Here is a 17276-nt window from a genome sequence, read left to right as displayed (position 1 = left end):
ATCCAGACAAGAACCATTACACCAGGGTTCTCCAACCATGTTCCATGGAGAGATACGCTCCATCCAGATAATTTCCAGGAACAGGGTTGGAGTGTTGAGATGGGCTCTTCATCAGAGGCCACACCTTTGATTTGCCACTAAACTATTCTAGTTTTAAAATCAAGACAAGTTGAATCCATTTTACACTTTATTCAGGTCAGAGTTGGCAACAGAGGCTGTTTACACAGGCAGCCAGCCCGATTCTGATCTTTTTCCACTAATATGCCTTGTCACCAATTAGCTCAGCTCTTTTGTCAGAATTGGGCTGCTTGTGTAAACACAGCCTTAGAAGCCTTGTGTGCTGAACCACAACGCTCATTAGGAGGACCATCCCACCCATTTAAAACTGATTAAAATGACCCTGACTGTGGTCAAGTCTTTCTTTGTAAGCTGCAGATAAATTATCTGAAATGGTGGATCACAGTGAAACCTTGCTCTAAAACAGTCCTAGGTGTAGTTTGTCCTTGAGTCTCGTCTGTGCAACTGTCTTGTCCTGAAGGCCTTAGTGGTCGAGGATGCGCAGGTTGCCAGATACAATCTTGTTTTCCAGCACTGCTCCGGCAGGAATATCAATCCTATCTCCGTGATTGGCAATAATGATGACAGTTCCCTGTGGAATGGATAGTGAGGGGACGTGGACAAATGTAACACACAAAATACCTACAGTTGGAGAGAAATGTCAAGCAAATGTATTCCAAGTAGAGGTCGACACCGATTTATTGGAGAACCAAAAAAGCCGATACCGATTAATCGGCCAATTCTTTTAGAAATGTATTTGTAATAATGACAATTACAACAATACTGAATGAACTTATTTTAACTTAATATAATACATCAAGTAAATAATGAAACATGTTCAATTTGGTTTAAATAATGCAAAAACAAAGTGTTGGAGAAGAAAGTAAAAGTGCAATATGTGGCATGTAAAAAAGCTAACGTTTAAGTTCCTTGCAACATGAGTCTTCAATATTCCAAGGTAAGAGGTTTTAGGTTGTAGTTATTATAGAAATTATAGGACTATTTCCCTCTATACCATTTGTATTTCATTAACCTTTGACTATTGGATGTTCTTATAGGCACTTTAGTATTGCCAGTGTAACAGTATAGCTTCCGTCCCTGGGCTCGAACCAGCAACACAACGACAACAGCCACCATCGAAGCAGCGTTACCCATGCAGAACAAGGGAAAAAAAACACAGGCTCAGAGCGAGTGACGTTTGAAACGCTATTAGCGTGTGCTAACTAGCTAGCCATTTCACTTCGGTTACACCAGCCTCATCTCGGGAGTTGATAGGCTTGAAGTCATAAACAGCGCAATGCTTGACGCACAATGAAGAGCTGCAGGCAAAACGCACGAAAGTGCTGTTTGAATTCATGTTTACGTGCCTGCTTCTGCCTACCACCGCTCAGTCAGATACTTGTATTATATGCAACGCAGGACACGCTAGATAATATCTAGTAATATCATCAACCATGTGTAGTTAACTAGTGATTATGATTGATTGTTTTTATAAGATAAGTTTAATGCCAGCTAGCAACTTGCATTCGTGTAACAGGCAGTCTCCTTGTGGAGTGCAACGAGAGAGAGGCAGGTCGTTATTGCGTTGGACTAGGTAACTAAGTTTGCAAGATTGGATCCCCCGAGCTGACAATGTGAATCTGTCGTTCTGCCCCTGAACAAGGCAGTTAACCCACCGTTCCTAGGCAGTCATTGAAAATAAGAATGTGTTAAATAAAAATAATAAAATAAAACGGCAAATCGGCGCCCAAAAATACAGATTTCCGATTGTTATGAACACTTGAAATCGGCCCTGATTAAATCGGTCGACCTCTAATTCCAAGTAGATACTATGCAATAGGAATAAGTTACCATTTTGGGTATGAAGCCTTTACCTTGAGAGAGACGTTCTTTCCGAAGGTGACGTCTCCCGACACTGTGAGGTGATCCAGTTCTAGCATGTCTGGGATGCTCTCAAACCTCATCAGAAAGTCATGCACCTGCAACCATAACAGGTCAAGAACCTATACTAACAATTCAAACCATAAAATAATAAGAATGACTACCTCCAATGAAAATCAAAATGTCTGCCATAATGACTCAACAAAATGCATTCATCTACATTTTGGTTCCATTACCTTGGTGAAAGAGCTGCCCAGCTTGACGTGTGGCGTGGAGGGGAACTCCCTCTTCTTGCTCATGGTGAGCGAGCCGGCGTCCAGGCTGTAGAGGTTGGACATGACCAGCAGCAGGTCCGACGAGGTCTTGACGGGCAGGAAGCGGCTACGGGGCACGTTGACGCCCAGGGCGTTGTCGAAGGCCTTGATAGCGGCGCCCACCGCTGTTTCCAGCTGGATCACGTTCAGACCACCGTCCAGCGTCTGGGGAGGAGGTAGTTGAGGGGTAATTGGCTCTAACGTTCAGTGAGCTTGTGGCAGCTATTTAATTGTTATGCAAATCTAATCGTAGGTGAGTTGCCATGGGTGACAGCCTTCCGAAAAGTATTAATTCATATAAAATGGGATGGTTAAGAGTAAAAACATCAAAGGAAACCCTGAAACACATGGCTACGAATTAAACAGATACCAGTTTTAATTTAAAGACTCCCCTTTCCCCTGTCCTCTCACCTTGGGGTTGACGATGATCTCCATGTCCATGGTGTTCTGCTCGTGCAGCCTCTTAATGGCGGCCAGTGAGATCCAAAGGTTGTTGGTATTGAAGATCTTGAACTTGGTGACGGATTTGAACTCGTCCACGTGGGCTTTGGGCACCTGGGCAATCTCCAGCAGACGCAGCTTGTCGTCGTACTGGATCAGCGTGCCACCCTGCGGAGAGATTGAGAGGTGTGGCAGAACCATGAGCAGTCAGGAAATGTAAAAAAAAAAAAAAATGGTAGGCTGTATGCCATTTTACACCGAGGTATAATACATCGCAAAATGGATCATACAATTGTAGGGAATTCCATTTTATCCTCTACCATTGTCGCTTTAGCACTCTTTTGAATGGTCTTTTGTGCCGAGGTGGGTGGACTCTGACCATCAGCGACATTAACAATTCAATGAACCACCAAGGAGAAAGGAAAACCAGCAGTAACCCTTGCCTGCTTCTAGCTAGCACACAAACCTCTGCTCACCTTGACGTCTGCACGGGTCTTGTCCGTCACCTCCATGATGAACTCGCAGCGCTTGTCTTTGGGCTGCGTCATCAGGTGGTTGAGGATGAACAGGTCCACGGTGGCCCCCAGGTTGTCTATGTTGGACACGAAGATGTACTCCTTGCCCGCGGCGATCAGCTGGTCCAGCAGGCCGGAGTTGTAGAAACTGGCGTAGATGTCTCCGTGGCCGGGCGGGTACCAGGCGTCGGCGTGGTCGCCGTGCATTCCCAGGTCCTTTGCCACGGGCAGCAGGGACTCCTTGTTGATCCTCGGGTATCTAGAGGGGCAGGAGGAGAGTTTTAATAATGTTCATTTACCTTTATCTACACAGGTAAGTCAATGAGAACTGATTCTTATTTACAATGACAACCTGTCAAGTGAGGTAGAGGTGAGAAGAGAGTGAAATGGAGAGATGGATGAGTGTAAAAAGAGGGAGAGGATGTTCAGGAAAGAGTTAAGGAGGATCGTAATAGAACAGGATCATTTCCAGTACAGAGGAAATGTTTTCGAAACATTCTGTAGGTGCGGACATCTGTGTGCGTGTGTTACCTGCTCTGGTTGAAAGTGTGGATGTGCACCCGGTGGTGTGTGTACTTCTGCAGGATTTTCTTGGTGTCCTCGTCTGTGTTGAAGGAGTTCATGAGAACAAGAGGCACATCCACGTTGAATGTCTTGTTTAAGTGCTGAGAGGGAAGGCATTTATTTTTTAAATTATGTGTAACCCCTTTTTCTCCCCAATTTTGTCATATCCAATTAGTAGTAAGTTAGTCTTGTCCCATCGCTGCAACACCCGTATGGACTCGGGAGAGGCGAATGTCGAGACCCGCGCGCCTAGCCGCACTGCTTCTTGACACAATGTACGCTTAACTCGGAAGCACCAATGTGTCGGAGGAAGTCGCTAGAGCGCGATGGGACAAGGACATCCCGGCCAGCCAAACCCTCCCCTAACCCGGACAACCCTGGGCCAAATTGTGCGTCGCCCCAGGATCTGTAGTAACGCAGCTAGCATTGCAGTGCTTTAGATCACTCAGGAGACATTTTTATGACTGGAGTTTGGCTCCCAAATAGTTTTTTTTATCATACTGTAATTTCCTCCAAATTATGTTGAATGTAGAAATGGAAATCTAGTACTACAATAACTAGCTCTAGTTAACATTGTCTCATACTGAATATTTGTATATCTTTAAAAAAAAAAATGTTTAAGTGTTATGTTCTCTCGGACCAAAAATAGTATACTACATACAGTATAATATCCTCTACCTCTATCTGATGGACGGTGAGGTCCAGGAAGGTATTCTCATTGCGGACACTGATGACACTCTTGGGGCCTTTGCAGCCCATGCTGGTGCCCAGGCCTCCGTTGAGCTTGACCACCACCAGCTTGTTGAGGCTGGCCGCCACGCTGGCCGGCAGCGCCTGGGCCTTGATCTTGTCATAGGGGTGGATCTGCAACAGGGAGGGAAAGAGGTGCAGGTCAGATACTGGGAGTAGCCTGAAGATTATGATCACTTGCCCAAAAATGTAGATGTTTACACATACTGGCAATGTTAGAATGCTTCAGTGCAGGCCCTACGTTCCTCAATTAACAAAGTAGTAAGTAAGTTACACAGAAATGACAATTTGGCAGATTTTCAATTAAACAAATGGGGAGGATCCAGAAATCTGTTTAGGATACAGCAATGCTTTGCAGTTTGGTTGTTTTCAACTACAACAAAAATTATTTAACCAGGTAAGCAAGTTGAGAACTAGTTCTCATTTACAACTGCCACCTGGCCAAGATAAAGCAAAGCAGTTCGACACATAAGAGTTACACATGGAGTAAAACAAACAGTCAATAATACAGTCTATATACAATGTGAGCAAATTAGGTGAGATAAGGGAAGCAAAGGCAAAATAAAGGCCATGGTGGCGAAGTAAATACAATATAGCAATTAAAACACTGGAATGGTAGATTTGACAGTAGATGAGTGTGCATAGTAGAAATAATGGGGTTGAAAGGAGCAAAATAAATACAGTAGGGGAAGAGGTAGTTGTTTGGGCTATTTATAGATGGGCTATGTACAGGTGCAGTGATCTGTGAGCTGCTCTGACAGCTGGTGCTTCAAGCTAGTGAGGGAGATAAGTGTTTCCAGTTTCAGGGATTTTTGTAGTTCGTTCCAGCCATTGGCAGCAGAGAACTGGAGAGGCAGCCAAAGGAGGAATTGGCTTTGGGGGTGACAAGTGAGATATACCTGCTGGAACGCGTGCTACGGGTGGGTGCAGCGAGCAGAGATAAGGGGGGACTTTACCTAGCAGCGTCTTGTAAATAACCTGTAGCCAGTGGGTTTGGCCACGAGTATGAAGCGAGGGCCAGCCAACGAGAGCGTACAGGTCGCAGTGGTGGGTAGTATATGGGGCTTTGGTGACAAAACGGATGGCACTATGATAGACTGCATCCAATTTGTTGAGTAGGGTGTTGGAGGCTATTTTGTAAATGACATCGCCAAAGTCGAGGATTGGTAAGATGGTTAGTTTTACAAGGGTATATTTGGCAGCATGAGTGTGGGATGCTTTGTTGCGAAATAGGAAGCCAATTCTAGATTTAACTTTGGATTGGAGATGTTTAATGTGAGTCTGGAAGGAGAGTTTACAGTCTAACCAGACACCTAGGTATTTGTAGTTGTCCACATATTCTAAGTCAGAACCGTCCAGAGTAGTGATGTTGGACGAGCAGGCAGGTGCGGGCAGCGATCAGTTGAAGAGCAGGCATTTAGTTTTACTTGTATTTAAGAGCAGTTGGAGGCCACAGAAGGAGAGTTGTATGGAAGATCCACCTGACAGGTGTGGCATATCAAGAAGCTATAAAATAATACAATAAATAAAATAATTAACTTGACCAATGGGGTAACCACAGAGAAGACTCAACCTGCCGACTGCTACATCAATCCCTGTGAAAGTTGGATCTTCAGTTCAGCATTTGACAGCTGGGGGGCAGTATTGGGGTTGCTCAAGGCAGGGAGGGGGGGTGTGTGTGCTTTGTTTTGGAGCGTAGGAGGGGTGGAGAAGGGGGAGCTGGCATCACTCCAGACTCCCATTATGTAACAGTGCTGTTCAGTGAAGCCATGACAGCAAAACCCAGAGTGGTGGGGATAAAGTACATCCTCACACAGGGACTGAGGGGAGAACAAAACACCCCTACAGAAAATATCACCCCTGACATAGGAGGGACAGCCACAAAGGCTGTAGCAAAGTGTTAGAGGTAAAGGATGACGCTGGTGTTAACTATGTATCTGGTCAGCGTTTTATTTGTGTATCAATATTGCATACTGTATCTTCATGCCAAATTAAAAACATGGGTCCAGAAATAGATTTGTCCAATAGGAAAAAACAATGCAGGCCCACTATATTTCATTCTTGTAGGCCTACGTCAAGGTACAGCGGTAGCCTGCATAATTGAAAAAAAGGCACACTGTTAATATGGTATGTTTTACTGTGAACTGAATACAGGGTAAGCCAGATGTGGTATAGTCAGACGGTGGGTATAATTCACTTCCATTTTAATTTCCTTTCCTGTACTTCCAGTCATTTAGAATAATTCCCAGGGAGAAGGAACCTGCCCTCTGGCCTTTACTGGCCCTGCTGTTGGCAAATGGAAAGAGGACAGATGTACAACACAAGAGGACAAAAAGGACAGGGAGTAATTATAGACTGTGTGTGTGTGTGTGTCACACTCAAGACCTTAACTTTTACACAATCCGTTACACTCTGCCTTCAACTCTCAACTTATATACACACCTAACTTTACCTCCCTCCCATCGTGGTCAAATGCATAGACAGACGCAGGAGAGTATGATGGGAGTGTACGATGGCACCTCCTGCACTACCTTTACACACACACACTTCCTGCACCGTCAGAGGGAGGCTACAGTTTCAGAGTTGGCATGGTAACAGGCAGCCAGGCCTCTTCCTTACCGCTCACCTTCATGAGACGAACCATCGAGATGAGTGCGACCATGAAGGAACTCAAACTGCCTCGCAGTATCTTGACAATGTCTTCCCACAGATAGGCCATTTCAAATCTAGCTTATAAATCTGATTTCCCAATGCTGTGGGCAGTGTTCTCCAGGACCAGACATATTAGGAGAAAGCCTAGTCCTGCACTAAAAAACATGTTCAATGGAGACTCACCATTGAAAGTGGTGGGCTACTTCTTACTAGTCACTCCTGAGGGGCGCAGTAGTCTAAGGCACTGCATCTCAGTGCTAGAGGCGTCCCTACAGACCCTGGTTCAATTACAGGCTGTATCACAACCGTTCGTGATTGGGAGTCCCCAAGGGCGGCGCACAATTGGCTCAGCGTCTGGCCGGGGCAGACCGTCATTGTAAATAATAATTTGTTCTTAACAGACATGCCTAGTTAAATAAAATAAATAGTATATGACTAGGCCTACTGTCTGGGAAACCGGCCCTATAGGTTACAGAGGCAGACTGTACACACTCTCCCAACAAACCCAATTTATTATTTTACAGTGTGTACTGTATTCAGTGTGTATGGACTATTGGAAAATACACAAAGCAACGTGTAAGACACAGGAATGGGCAACTCCTTAAGAAAAAACTAAAAGACACGTATTGGTCCATTGCCAGAAGCTACAACCTCACGTGAGTTGTTGTTAGGCAGAAGTTTCAAAACACTTTTATAGCTCAACTACTATGAGGCTAACTATCACCACAACCATAGCCCCCTTTTAAATGAATAGGAGTCTGGAGAGCCGTGTCATTCTCAAGACATACAGGCTATAATAATCTTCAATAAAGGATTTAACAAACAACATTTAGGCTTCATGTTAGTCCCCATTTGACATTACCAACTTGGCATTACGTCCGACTGGCCTCACGACTGCAGACCACATAAGCATGTCAGCCCAGGACCTCATCCGACTTCTTCACCTGCGGGGCCATCTGGACAGCTGATGAAACTGAGGAGTATTTTTGTCTGTAATAAAGCCCTTTTGTGGAGGGAAACTCGTTCTGATTGGCAGGTCCTGGCTACCAAGTGGGTGGGCCAATGCCCTCCCAGGCACACCCATGGCTGTGCCCCTGCCCAGTCATGTGAAATCCATAGATTAGGGCCTAATGAATTTATTTAATTTGACTGATTTCCTTATATGAACTGTAACTCAGTAAAATTGTTGCATGTTGCGTTTATATTTTTGTTCGGTATAGGAAAGTATCAATTTTAGCTAGCTAGCCACTGGAGGACAACACAACAAGATTAAACAAATCAAGTTTCTGTCAATGATATATTGCTCTTGATGTGATTGGGGTGAAGCCAAATCCAAATAGACTTCCCTTGACACTTTTTGGTGTGCCAGGACCATTCATAGTTCAGTTCACTGATTTACATTTTTTTTTATTTTTTTAAGTATGGCTATTTTAATCAAGGGAGGCCAAATGCTCGCTGGCTTCCCTTGCATTCAATGCTACGGGCGGCAACAATGTCATACTCTTTTTGACCAGACAGCATCAGATAGATGGTCTACACATAGACAGAGGGGCACTGTTTCACTCGCTCATATGCCTTCTCTGGTGTTGGTACATTTGGGGTAAGCCTGGCTACCCTTGGCATCCATGAATACACGCCACTGGGAATGATACCAGTATTGGGATTTTTGTTCCATGGCAAACATGAAAACACGAAGCCAAACAAACACTTTGGTCCTTTAAAACCTGCTGTATGTAAAATGTGGGCTTGAAAAAATAAATGTGACTCTGGATGACACCATAATGATGTTTGTTTACAACATTAAGGCTGTTTTCCTGAATAATTGAAATACGCTTCGAGTTTTGTTTCCTTGCCATGATCACCATGAACATTTTGCTCTCCAGAACCAGACATATTAGGAGAAAGCCTAGACATACCAATGTTTCTTACCTTACGGGGGATCCTTCCCAACATAAAACAGTCTCTCATGGCTGTGTTGGAGCCAAGACCACACAGCGTTTTGAAGGTGTGGGTTCTCCATCGTCAGTCATAACATAGCACAATAAGATGTGTTTACCCAAGTCTGGGCTATTGAGGTGAGGTGCAATTACTCTCAATGACAAACAGGTTACTTTCATTGCGAGCTATGTAGTTCTCTTTACAAAGGCGAAGCCACCCATTATTAGGGAACAATTTTTGAACATTTGATTGGGCTTCCTGCGCGATCTTTCAAGAGAATTTCTGTCGCTCAAAGTCATAAGGGTTCAGATAGTCCATGGTTTTCTGGGGATCTAACCGAGTTAATTCATGAAAGAAATGTGGTTTGGGCCAAAGTAAGACAGTCCAATCTGGACTAGATTTAGAAAAGGGAAACATATCTCACTTATTCATTAGTTAGTCAGAGTTTTACTAGAGTGAAACAGCAAAGAACCTGAATAATCCCTTTAGAATGTGGAAAACTAGCAAATCAAAATGTGTACAGGTTGATTGTACAATGTCTGAAATGCTTCCTATAAATACTGTCGTGACGCAAGGTTCCATTCTTGGGACGTTATTATACGCTAGGCTACTCAAGATGTAGGGTTCTTTCCAAGCACTTAGCTAGCTGATGAAGCATTAGAACTAAATGTTGAGACTGCAAACTCGACGTGCGTATTAGCAACCATGGACTTTAACCATTCAAACTCTGCAAAACAAGCAATATTGACCTATGAGCAATTACATAACTGGGAGGGAATGGAGAATCTGTGGGAATCTGGTAGAGAAGTAGACAGTATCCATCGGATACTAGAAAACCACTTTGCATGGACTGTTTTTTTGTGCGATTCACTCAATTAGGTACATTAACTCACAAGTCAACATTGTGCAGATTTACTGCAAAAGACTGGCATTACTGTTATATCGGAGAAGCGATGAACCCTTTCAGAGCCATACAGCTTCTGTCGATAACAAGAAATACAACACAATGAGATTTAACTCATAAGAACTTGAACAACCGAGTTGTTTGAACTTAACACAACTTCAAAACTCAAGGTCTCCAAGGTGACCTTGTCTCGGTGTCACGAGTCCAGAGACGTTTTTAAATTCCCTACTTACGGTCGTGACCATGAACCACGTCCCAAAACAAGACTGTCCAAAAACGGTCCTACAGTGAGGCTGCTAGAGCAGATAGGACGACACACCCACCCATGCACATGGGTAGCAAGAGTGTAAACTTGGGCTCGGGGCAGGGTAAGCCAAATATCACCCCAGGCCAGAATCATGCTCCCTCAAGGCTGTGCTTTCGAATGCTGGAAAGGTCAGGCTATTTATAGGGTAACCTATGAGCTTGGGGTTATTTTGGGAAGGGGGGGGGGTGTCAGGCTCTGAGATACTGAAATGTCACCCAGGTGATAAATAGCTGGCTTGCTTTGGCCCACAGCTACACACAGTGTTCTTGGATCTTGGTTACCTCGTTTCAGTTCTGTTGGTGTGGGGTTTTTGTTTCCATCCCTTACTACGTACTCATTAAGATCTGTGGGCTTCACGTGCTTGGGAATGTACCGACTCACAAACAAGGGTGTGCAACTATATACCAACTGGATGTAGCCTTCCTGCATGTGGCCCAAGTGTTCCATGGGTCAGTGGTTCCAGCCCAGGTCTCCCTGAAACGCTCCCCTCGTTCCTTTAAAACGGAGTCTACCACCTGTCACCATAGGCGGTCTCTTGTCCAGCACTACTCAAAACGCTAAGTTCTTAGACGTTTTGGACTTGGGAAAAGCCCACGCACCTGTGACCCTTCAGATGTAACACTCCCTCTCTGACTGGAGCCTCAGATGTTCCAGTCAGCTGGGGGGGGGGTACTGGCACTTGGCTGGGCTTTCTGTCCCAGACTCTCTGCTGCAGGACGACAGGACCACAGCATTCTGCCCCCATAGAGCCAGTGTCACTTGACAACCACTAAATCCACAGCTCTCATGCTCAGTTGAAAGGGGCCGCGTTGGCATCTATCTGTTCAGTTGGGGGTGTGGATGCTCATTGTAGAAGAGGACTTTGGCCTAGAGATCCAATCTCATCCAACATACACAGAGAGATGCTACACTCAAAACAGTGTTTCTGAGAGTTTGTGGACTAGCACTAAATATGCAACAAAGTTGATTAATAGGTCTGCACCTGCAGAAACAATGGATTTCCAATGGTAAGGAAAGGAACCATTTTCAGACATAGGCTGATCTGTATGACAATGTCTTGTCATTTCTTATGCAAATTAACGAATGCCTGAGCTTTCAGCTTGTGGCGTGTAGACAACCAGGGTTAAAATCGAACTACTCACCAGATCCTCTGGGGGCTTGTGGATCTTGTCCCATTTCACAGAGGGTCCTTTTACCTGGAGGAATCTGTGGAAGAGGTTCTTAAAACCCTCAAAGTCCTTTTTGGAAATCTGAAACAGAAAGTGCCAAGGCTCAGACTTTGAATGGACGCAAATGATCAAAATCCACATCATTTATTCATAAATCCAATTCATAAATCCAATCCAAGCATCCAATTCACACGCAAAACATAGCTTGATAAAAGACACACTATTGAAATCATAACATAACTAAAGCCTAAAACGGTGTCTCCCAAACCTCTAGTAACTTCAGCCATCTCCATTTATTTGATGTATTCCAGAACCAGCACACCTGATTCAACTATTTTTTTTATACTCATATAGTCAGTACAAATCCACAAGCATACAAAATATTAATGGATATGAGTAACATTCATTTATATATTTTTTTAAACAAAAATCTTAACCAATGTGGTCCAATGTGGTCCTGTGGTCTTAAAGAGAATAATTAACCAATGAGCAGAAATATGGGATTGGTAAACTAGACTTTGGTATAGTCAAGTTTGTTTTGGCTGCAGGTGTTCCTGCCTGTCACTGTGATTCAGTTAGCCAGTCTAGGAATTGAGATTTTAGGAGGCTGACAGCGGGTTAGGGTTAGGGACAGTATCTGAAGGGCCTCAGTATAGCTGGAGTATCCGCCTAGGATGGTGCTGCATACCCTCTTCTGAATACGCTCCAGGTCACCAGACTGGGCCTGGGTCAGTGAGCTGTGTCGAGCAGGAGCGGCATATACAAGGGTGGGGCGTCTGTAGTCGGTGTAAATGCTAACCAGGTCTTCCTGTGGCACATGGAACCTTATAAGGCGGCGAAGGACAAAGAGTTCTCGGTTGCTCCTGGTTACCATAGTAGCAACCTGCTCGCCCCATTGTACGTCTTTCTGTACCATTACCCCTAAAATCTTCACACAATCACACACTTTGAGCTCCTGGCGCTCAATCCGGAGAGGGCACGGGACCAGATTTAGATCGTCAACAAATTTCCACCTACTTTCGACATCCCGGGCTGCGCTGTTTATGACTGAAAGGAAGATGAGGGCACAGAAGAGTTCCTTGCGCCACACCTCCAGTCGGCTTCAAGTCTGATGATTAGTAAAACATTTGAATCAGGTGTGCTTGTACTGGAATATAGTACCACAGTATGAGTCATAAAACCTAGTGGTCAAACAGGGAAATGGTTTTGATAACCGTGTAAATCTCTCTAGGACAAGGTGACTTTTATCAATATATTCACCATTAAAAAAATGTACCGCTAATTAGCTGCCAATGTGGCTGTCATAAAGAACTAAAAATGACATGATCTGGACGAGACTGCTGAATTGAGGCAAAGGTAAGAATCTGTGGATTAGCTTTCTAATGTTAGCTAAATGTAGTAATTAATAAATTGGCTACATTTCTTTAAATGGACAATTCTGTGAACTATCTTGTGCAAGTTTTAAAATTGACATAATACCTGTTAGCAAAGGTGTCAGCTAGCAATGACGTGTAGGAGCTTCCAGGGATTTGTAGGTATGCATGTCTACTTTGATGCTAATTAGCATTTTCGAATTTGAGAGTAAATCCAGCCGAATTTATTGATAAAAGTCACCTTGTCCAAGAGAGATTTACATTGTTTTTCAAAGCTTCTCGCCAGTGTAAGACTACATGAAACATCCCTTATTTTAAGTGCTTCTAAAATCCCCTATGTGGAAAAATGAATAGAAATACAATTGGAACCATGTCCATGGTTTCATGGGTATTATGACACCTCCACGGTGGGGCTCTATAGACCAAATCAAATGGAGCTGGTGGAGGTTATTCGAGAAAATGCTGGCCTGACCAAACCTATGGCAGCATACACAGAATTGTTTTTTTGATGTGCCATATAAGCCACATCTGAACTCAATAGTTCTATTCCAAATGATATGCATCATTATTGCTCTAGTCTGTTGATGCAGTCTGTTTGGTGACACGTAGACTTTCATCCTCTCCTGCCCACTCCCTATAATCAAAGCATTCTGCCCGCAACCCTCCTTTCTGACCTTTGCTTAATGGCTTTCATGTCCGTTTCAGTTCAGTGTGTTCTAAATGCCCCCATTGGGATAATCATTAGAACTCCCACCTAGCCCATCTCACTGTTCATTCCTCAACCCTCCGGGCTCCTTAGTGGGTTTTAATTGCGTTCCCCCCCCCCACCCCCCCCGCAATCTAACTTTAATGTGATGCGTTTGAAGTGAAACCAGGAGGAGTGTAAAAAAGGAACCACTTACTCTAAAGAGTGAATGCTTATCTTGTAAGCTTTTGCCATCATGCCAAAGTTAGCAGTAGCAATGCTAACTGCATACAAATGGTTTGCTAAGCAGGGAGTATTGCCTTTCCAGTTTCTGGGCAAATGGGTTGTTTTTAATGGGTTGTGCACTGTGCTTGTTGGATAGCATGGTAATAGCTGATGCTTTGTAAGGTGAGGGCTCAGTGGTGAGGAAAAGTGACAATGATTTCTGTGGGAATGTATGGCCTACATCATATATAGAGAAAGGGTTTAACATCAAGCCTGCTGGGGCTTAAAGTAAACAGGGGGGGGGGGGACAAAGAGTGGGGAGGTGAAAAAAATGGGGAGATGAGCAGAAAGAGGTAGAAAGAGTGAATCCATGTTGTGAAATCGTGTAGTGTGTGCATCTGTGTTTGACCCATCGAGAGACACACGGGTCATTCACCATCCGGTTACCCTCTCAGAACTCAGTCCAGCATGCCAAGAAATGTCCTCACTCCTCCAAAACAACCACCCTGGATCCACAAACATGCACCAGGTACTCTCGCTCCAAACCCCAGGCCCACCTCCTGCTCAGCCCCCTTGGCTGTGGTCAGCAGCTTCTCCAGCTCTTTGTGCATGGTGGCCTCATGCTGCAGCCGCAGCTTCTCCTGAAACTCTGCCATCCCGGCTTTGCTGATATCTGCCGAGAGAAAGGAGAGAAAGAAAGCGACAGAGGTATTTCATCATTCAGTCCGCTTGAACCAGTCAAAATAATCAAAGAGTATGAGGCCAAAGGAGAGAATGAAAGGGAGAGGGCTAGTTTGTTCATTCTGCTGGAACCATTCAAAATGATCAGACAGAGGATTTATGCCACGTTCTGGCATAAAGCCTTCTTGACACCACTGCATGCCTGTGTTCTAATGAGCGAGGCAGCTTGTAGTCAGTCATTAAGAAAGCAAGCAAGCACATTATTTTACTATAGGTGAAATGGAACATTGTTACATATGATGCCATGAAAATGTCTACCCACATAATGCTTATTGGATCTATTTTAATGGACATCTAGAATTTTCTTCCTATATCCATTATGCCATGACCAAGTCAAGCCTATTGGGTCAATATTATCATATATCTTTTTTTAAAGTCATTTAGCAGATGTACTTGTCCAGAGGGACTTATTAGGGGCAATTAGGGTTTAAGTGCCTTGCTCAAGGGCACAGAGATTTTTCACCTAGTCCGCTCTGAGATTCGAACCAGCGACCTTTCGGTAACCTCTAGGCTACCTGCCCCCCCATTATTGAACCAGTCAATTGTGATTCGTTCACCCTGTGTTCAATACAGGATTTATTATGTTAAGAAAATAGACATAGCAGCAACCAAGCTCTGGGTACAATTGTACATGCAAATCACTCAAGATGAAAATATCCCCCACTAAGAGATTGGTAGCCTAATTTGGCAATTCCCAGTATTGCATAATACCGATGTGGTGAAATCTATATTCTCAGTAGCCTAAATTCAACACATCAGAAATATAGATAAGTAAAAAGAACGCACTCTAAAAAGTTGAAATCATTAAACACTAAAAAGAGAAGTCAAGAAGTGACTTATAGTCATGGAAAAGAGAAAAGATAAGAACTGTCAAGAGCAATCAATAGCAATGGGAAAGTAGCTATCTGACTCATTACCGACAGGTACAGAAAACTTACCATCCAAAACAGACATCTTTGGACGTATGACAAAATATGTGCCAAGAAAATTTCTCCAAATAAGATTCCAAAAGCCTAGCCTATAGTCTTCGAGCAAATATTAGACATCGTTCAATAAAAGATAAACATCAATGGCTTGACACCAGAGACAGCCACTCGCGCTTGAGAAAATGAACTGCAGTCCCAAGAAACAATGTATCAATCCATCAGTAAACCCGACACCACCCATTCTCAGTTCGCCCACCTCTTTTGGGTTTAACTAGATAGCACAGCCACACAAATAGGCTACATCGTCAAAATTTCTGGAAAAAAATATTGCTTTTTTGTGTTAATTTAAGGTTTGGCACAAGGTTAGCAGTGTGGTTAAGGTTAGGTTTAAAAAAAAACATTTTTAGAAGAACAATTGTAGGAATAGGCGGAGTTTAAGACTTGGTGGATAGCTAGTGACGACCCCTCTTTAGCAGGAAACAATCGCAAAATATCTCAATAACGGAACTATTTTATTTAACTAGGGAAGTCAATTAAGAACAAATTCTTATTTACAATCACGGTCTACCCCGGCCAAACCCAGACGATGCTGGGGTAATTGTGCGCCGCCCTACGGGACTCCCAATCACGGCCGGTTGTGATACAACCTGGATTCGAACCGGGTCTATAGTGACACCTCTAGCACTGAGATGCAGTGCATTAGACCGCCTGACGTTATTTGACAAGTGCTTGCCAGCTGATATGTCCGATGTTTTTATGTGGGCTACAGTACCTACATGTAGCCCTATAGCACAGCAGGCAGCCGAGTGAGCTAGGAATTAAATATAATATTTAGTTAATTTATTATGGAACACGCATCTCTGGTCAGATCCATACGCACATACTCGTTGCCAAATATGTTACGTTAGAGGCAAATACATGATTCGTCCACATTTCCCCATAACGCAGTTTCTTGAATATCAGAATATCATCATAGCCCTTCTATAGCATGGTTGGTCCTACCCCGCCGTTAACAGGCGGCTGTTTGGTACGCTGGCGTATGGTTCATACATTATTTGTATTGATTCATTTGACCCTGGATTGACTTTAGCCACACGATTCGCTATCGTGGCTACATGCCCCGGTAAACTTGGGAGACGAAGTGGCAGGGGCAAACTAGCCATTCTGCAGCAGCGGTAGCAACTAAGATATCCATGCCAGCAGCCAATGTTTTTGTTTAAAAGGCTCTAGTAGTGCATTTTACATCACAAGCACCACGTTTTCAAGCATAATGTTTCAAACGTCATTCATTGCATTGGCTACCCACCTGATGATAATTATTTTGATATCAATCCACCAAAGAACTCCAAGGTGCTTGGCTACTTTAGCGAACTGGGTTTCGGCCTGTGAAAAATTAACACTTTAAAATGTACATTGTCACCGTCCTGAGGAGTATATTTATTTTGGACAGGTTTCTTGCACCACGCGAAGCCAAATGAAGGCCTGTCAATGAGGGCAAACGATTGGTGAGTCAGTGGCCAATCAAAGCATGCGAAAATCCACTTACCCCAATCAGAATCTTGTTCACGAGGGCGGACCTGAGCTCTTTCGACTCTTTCTCGCTGACTGTGCATATTTGTCTCTACAGTTTATTCATCTATAGAAAATATTTTTTCTAACAAAGGCTCGCCATCAAAATAAAAAGCAGGACTCTTTAATGAAATGATTGACAAGTGACCTAATCAAATCAAATCAAACTTTATTTGTCACATATTTGTCACAAGTGTAGACCTTACGGTTAAATGCTTACTTACAACCCCAACAGTGCAGTTCAAGAAGAGTTAAGAAAATATTT

General features: G+C 43.7%; 1 protein-coding gene across 4 annotated transcripts; it reads right to left on the bottom strand.

Moving 5' to 3' along the window:
• Window positions 1-174: 174 nt before the first annotated feature.
• LOC110486011 (UTP--glucose-1-phosphate uridylyltransferase) lies at window positions 175-16954 on the bottom strand. Of its 4 annotated transcripts, none has more exons than XM_036940669.2 (10): window positions 16749-16954; window positions 14333-14448; window positions 11466-11573; window positions 4451-4636; window positions 3740-3873; window positions 3170-3467; window positions 2664-2861; window positions 2175-2417; window positions 1932-2036; window positions 175-649 (listed from the first exon to the last, which is right to left on the bottom strand). In XM_036940669.2, the coding sequence occupies exons 2-10, from the start codon at window positions 14429-14431 to the stop codon at window positions 542-544; spliced, it is 1479 nt and encodes a 492-aa protein (XP_036796564.2). In that variant the 5' UTR covers window positions 14432-14448; window positions 16749-16954; the 3' UTR covers window positions 175-541. The 4 variants fall into 4 exon arrangements, with proteins under 4 accessions (XP_036796564.2, XP_021412975.3, XP_090052166.1 ...); XM_021557300.3 differs by lacking the exon at window positions 16749-16954 and adding an exon at window positions 15455-16470; XM_090196040.1 differs by lacking the exon at window positions 16749-16954 and adding an exon at window positions 15455-15631 and having other exon boundaries at window positions 13768-14448.
• Window positions 16955-17276: the final 322 nt, after the last annotated feature.

The sequence above is a fragment of the Oncorhynchus mykiss genome, chromosome 13 (assembly GCF_057628025.1).
Source record: "Oncorhynchus mykiss isolate SJ-2025 chromosome 13, ASM5762802v1, whole genome shotgun sequence".
NCBI classification, from domain to species: Eukaryota; Metazoa; Chordata; class Actinopteri; order Salmoniformes; family Salmonidae; genus Oncorhynchus; species Oncorhynchus mykiss.
The sequence above is the reverse complement of the archived record's forward strand: the minus strand, read 5'-3'. Positions and strand labels throughout refer to the sequence as shown.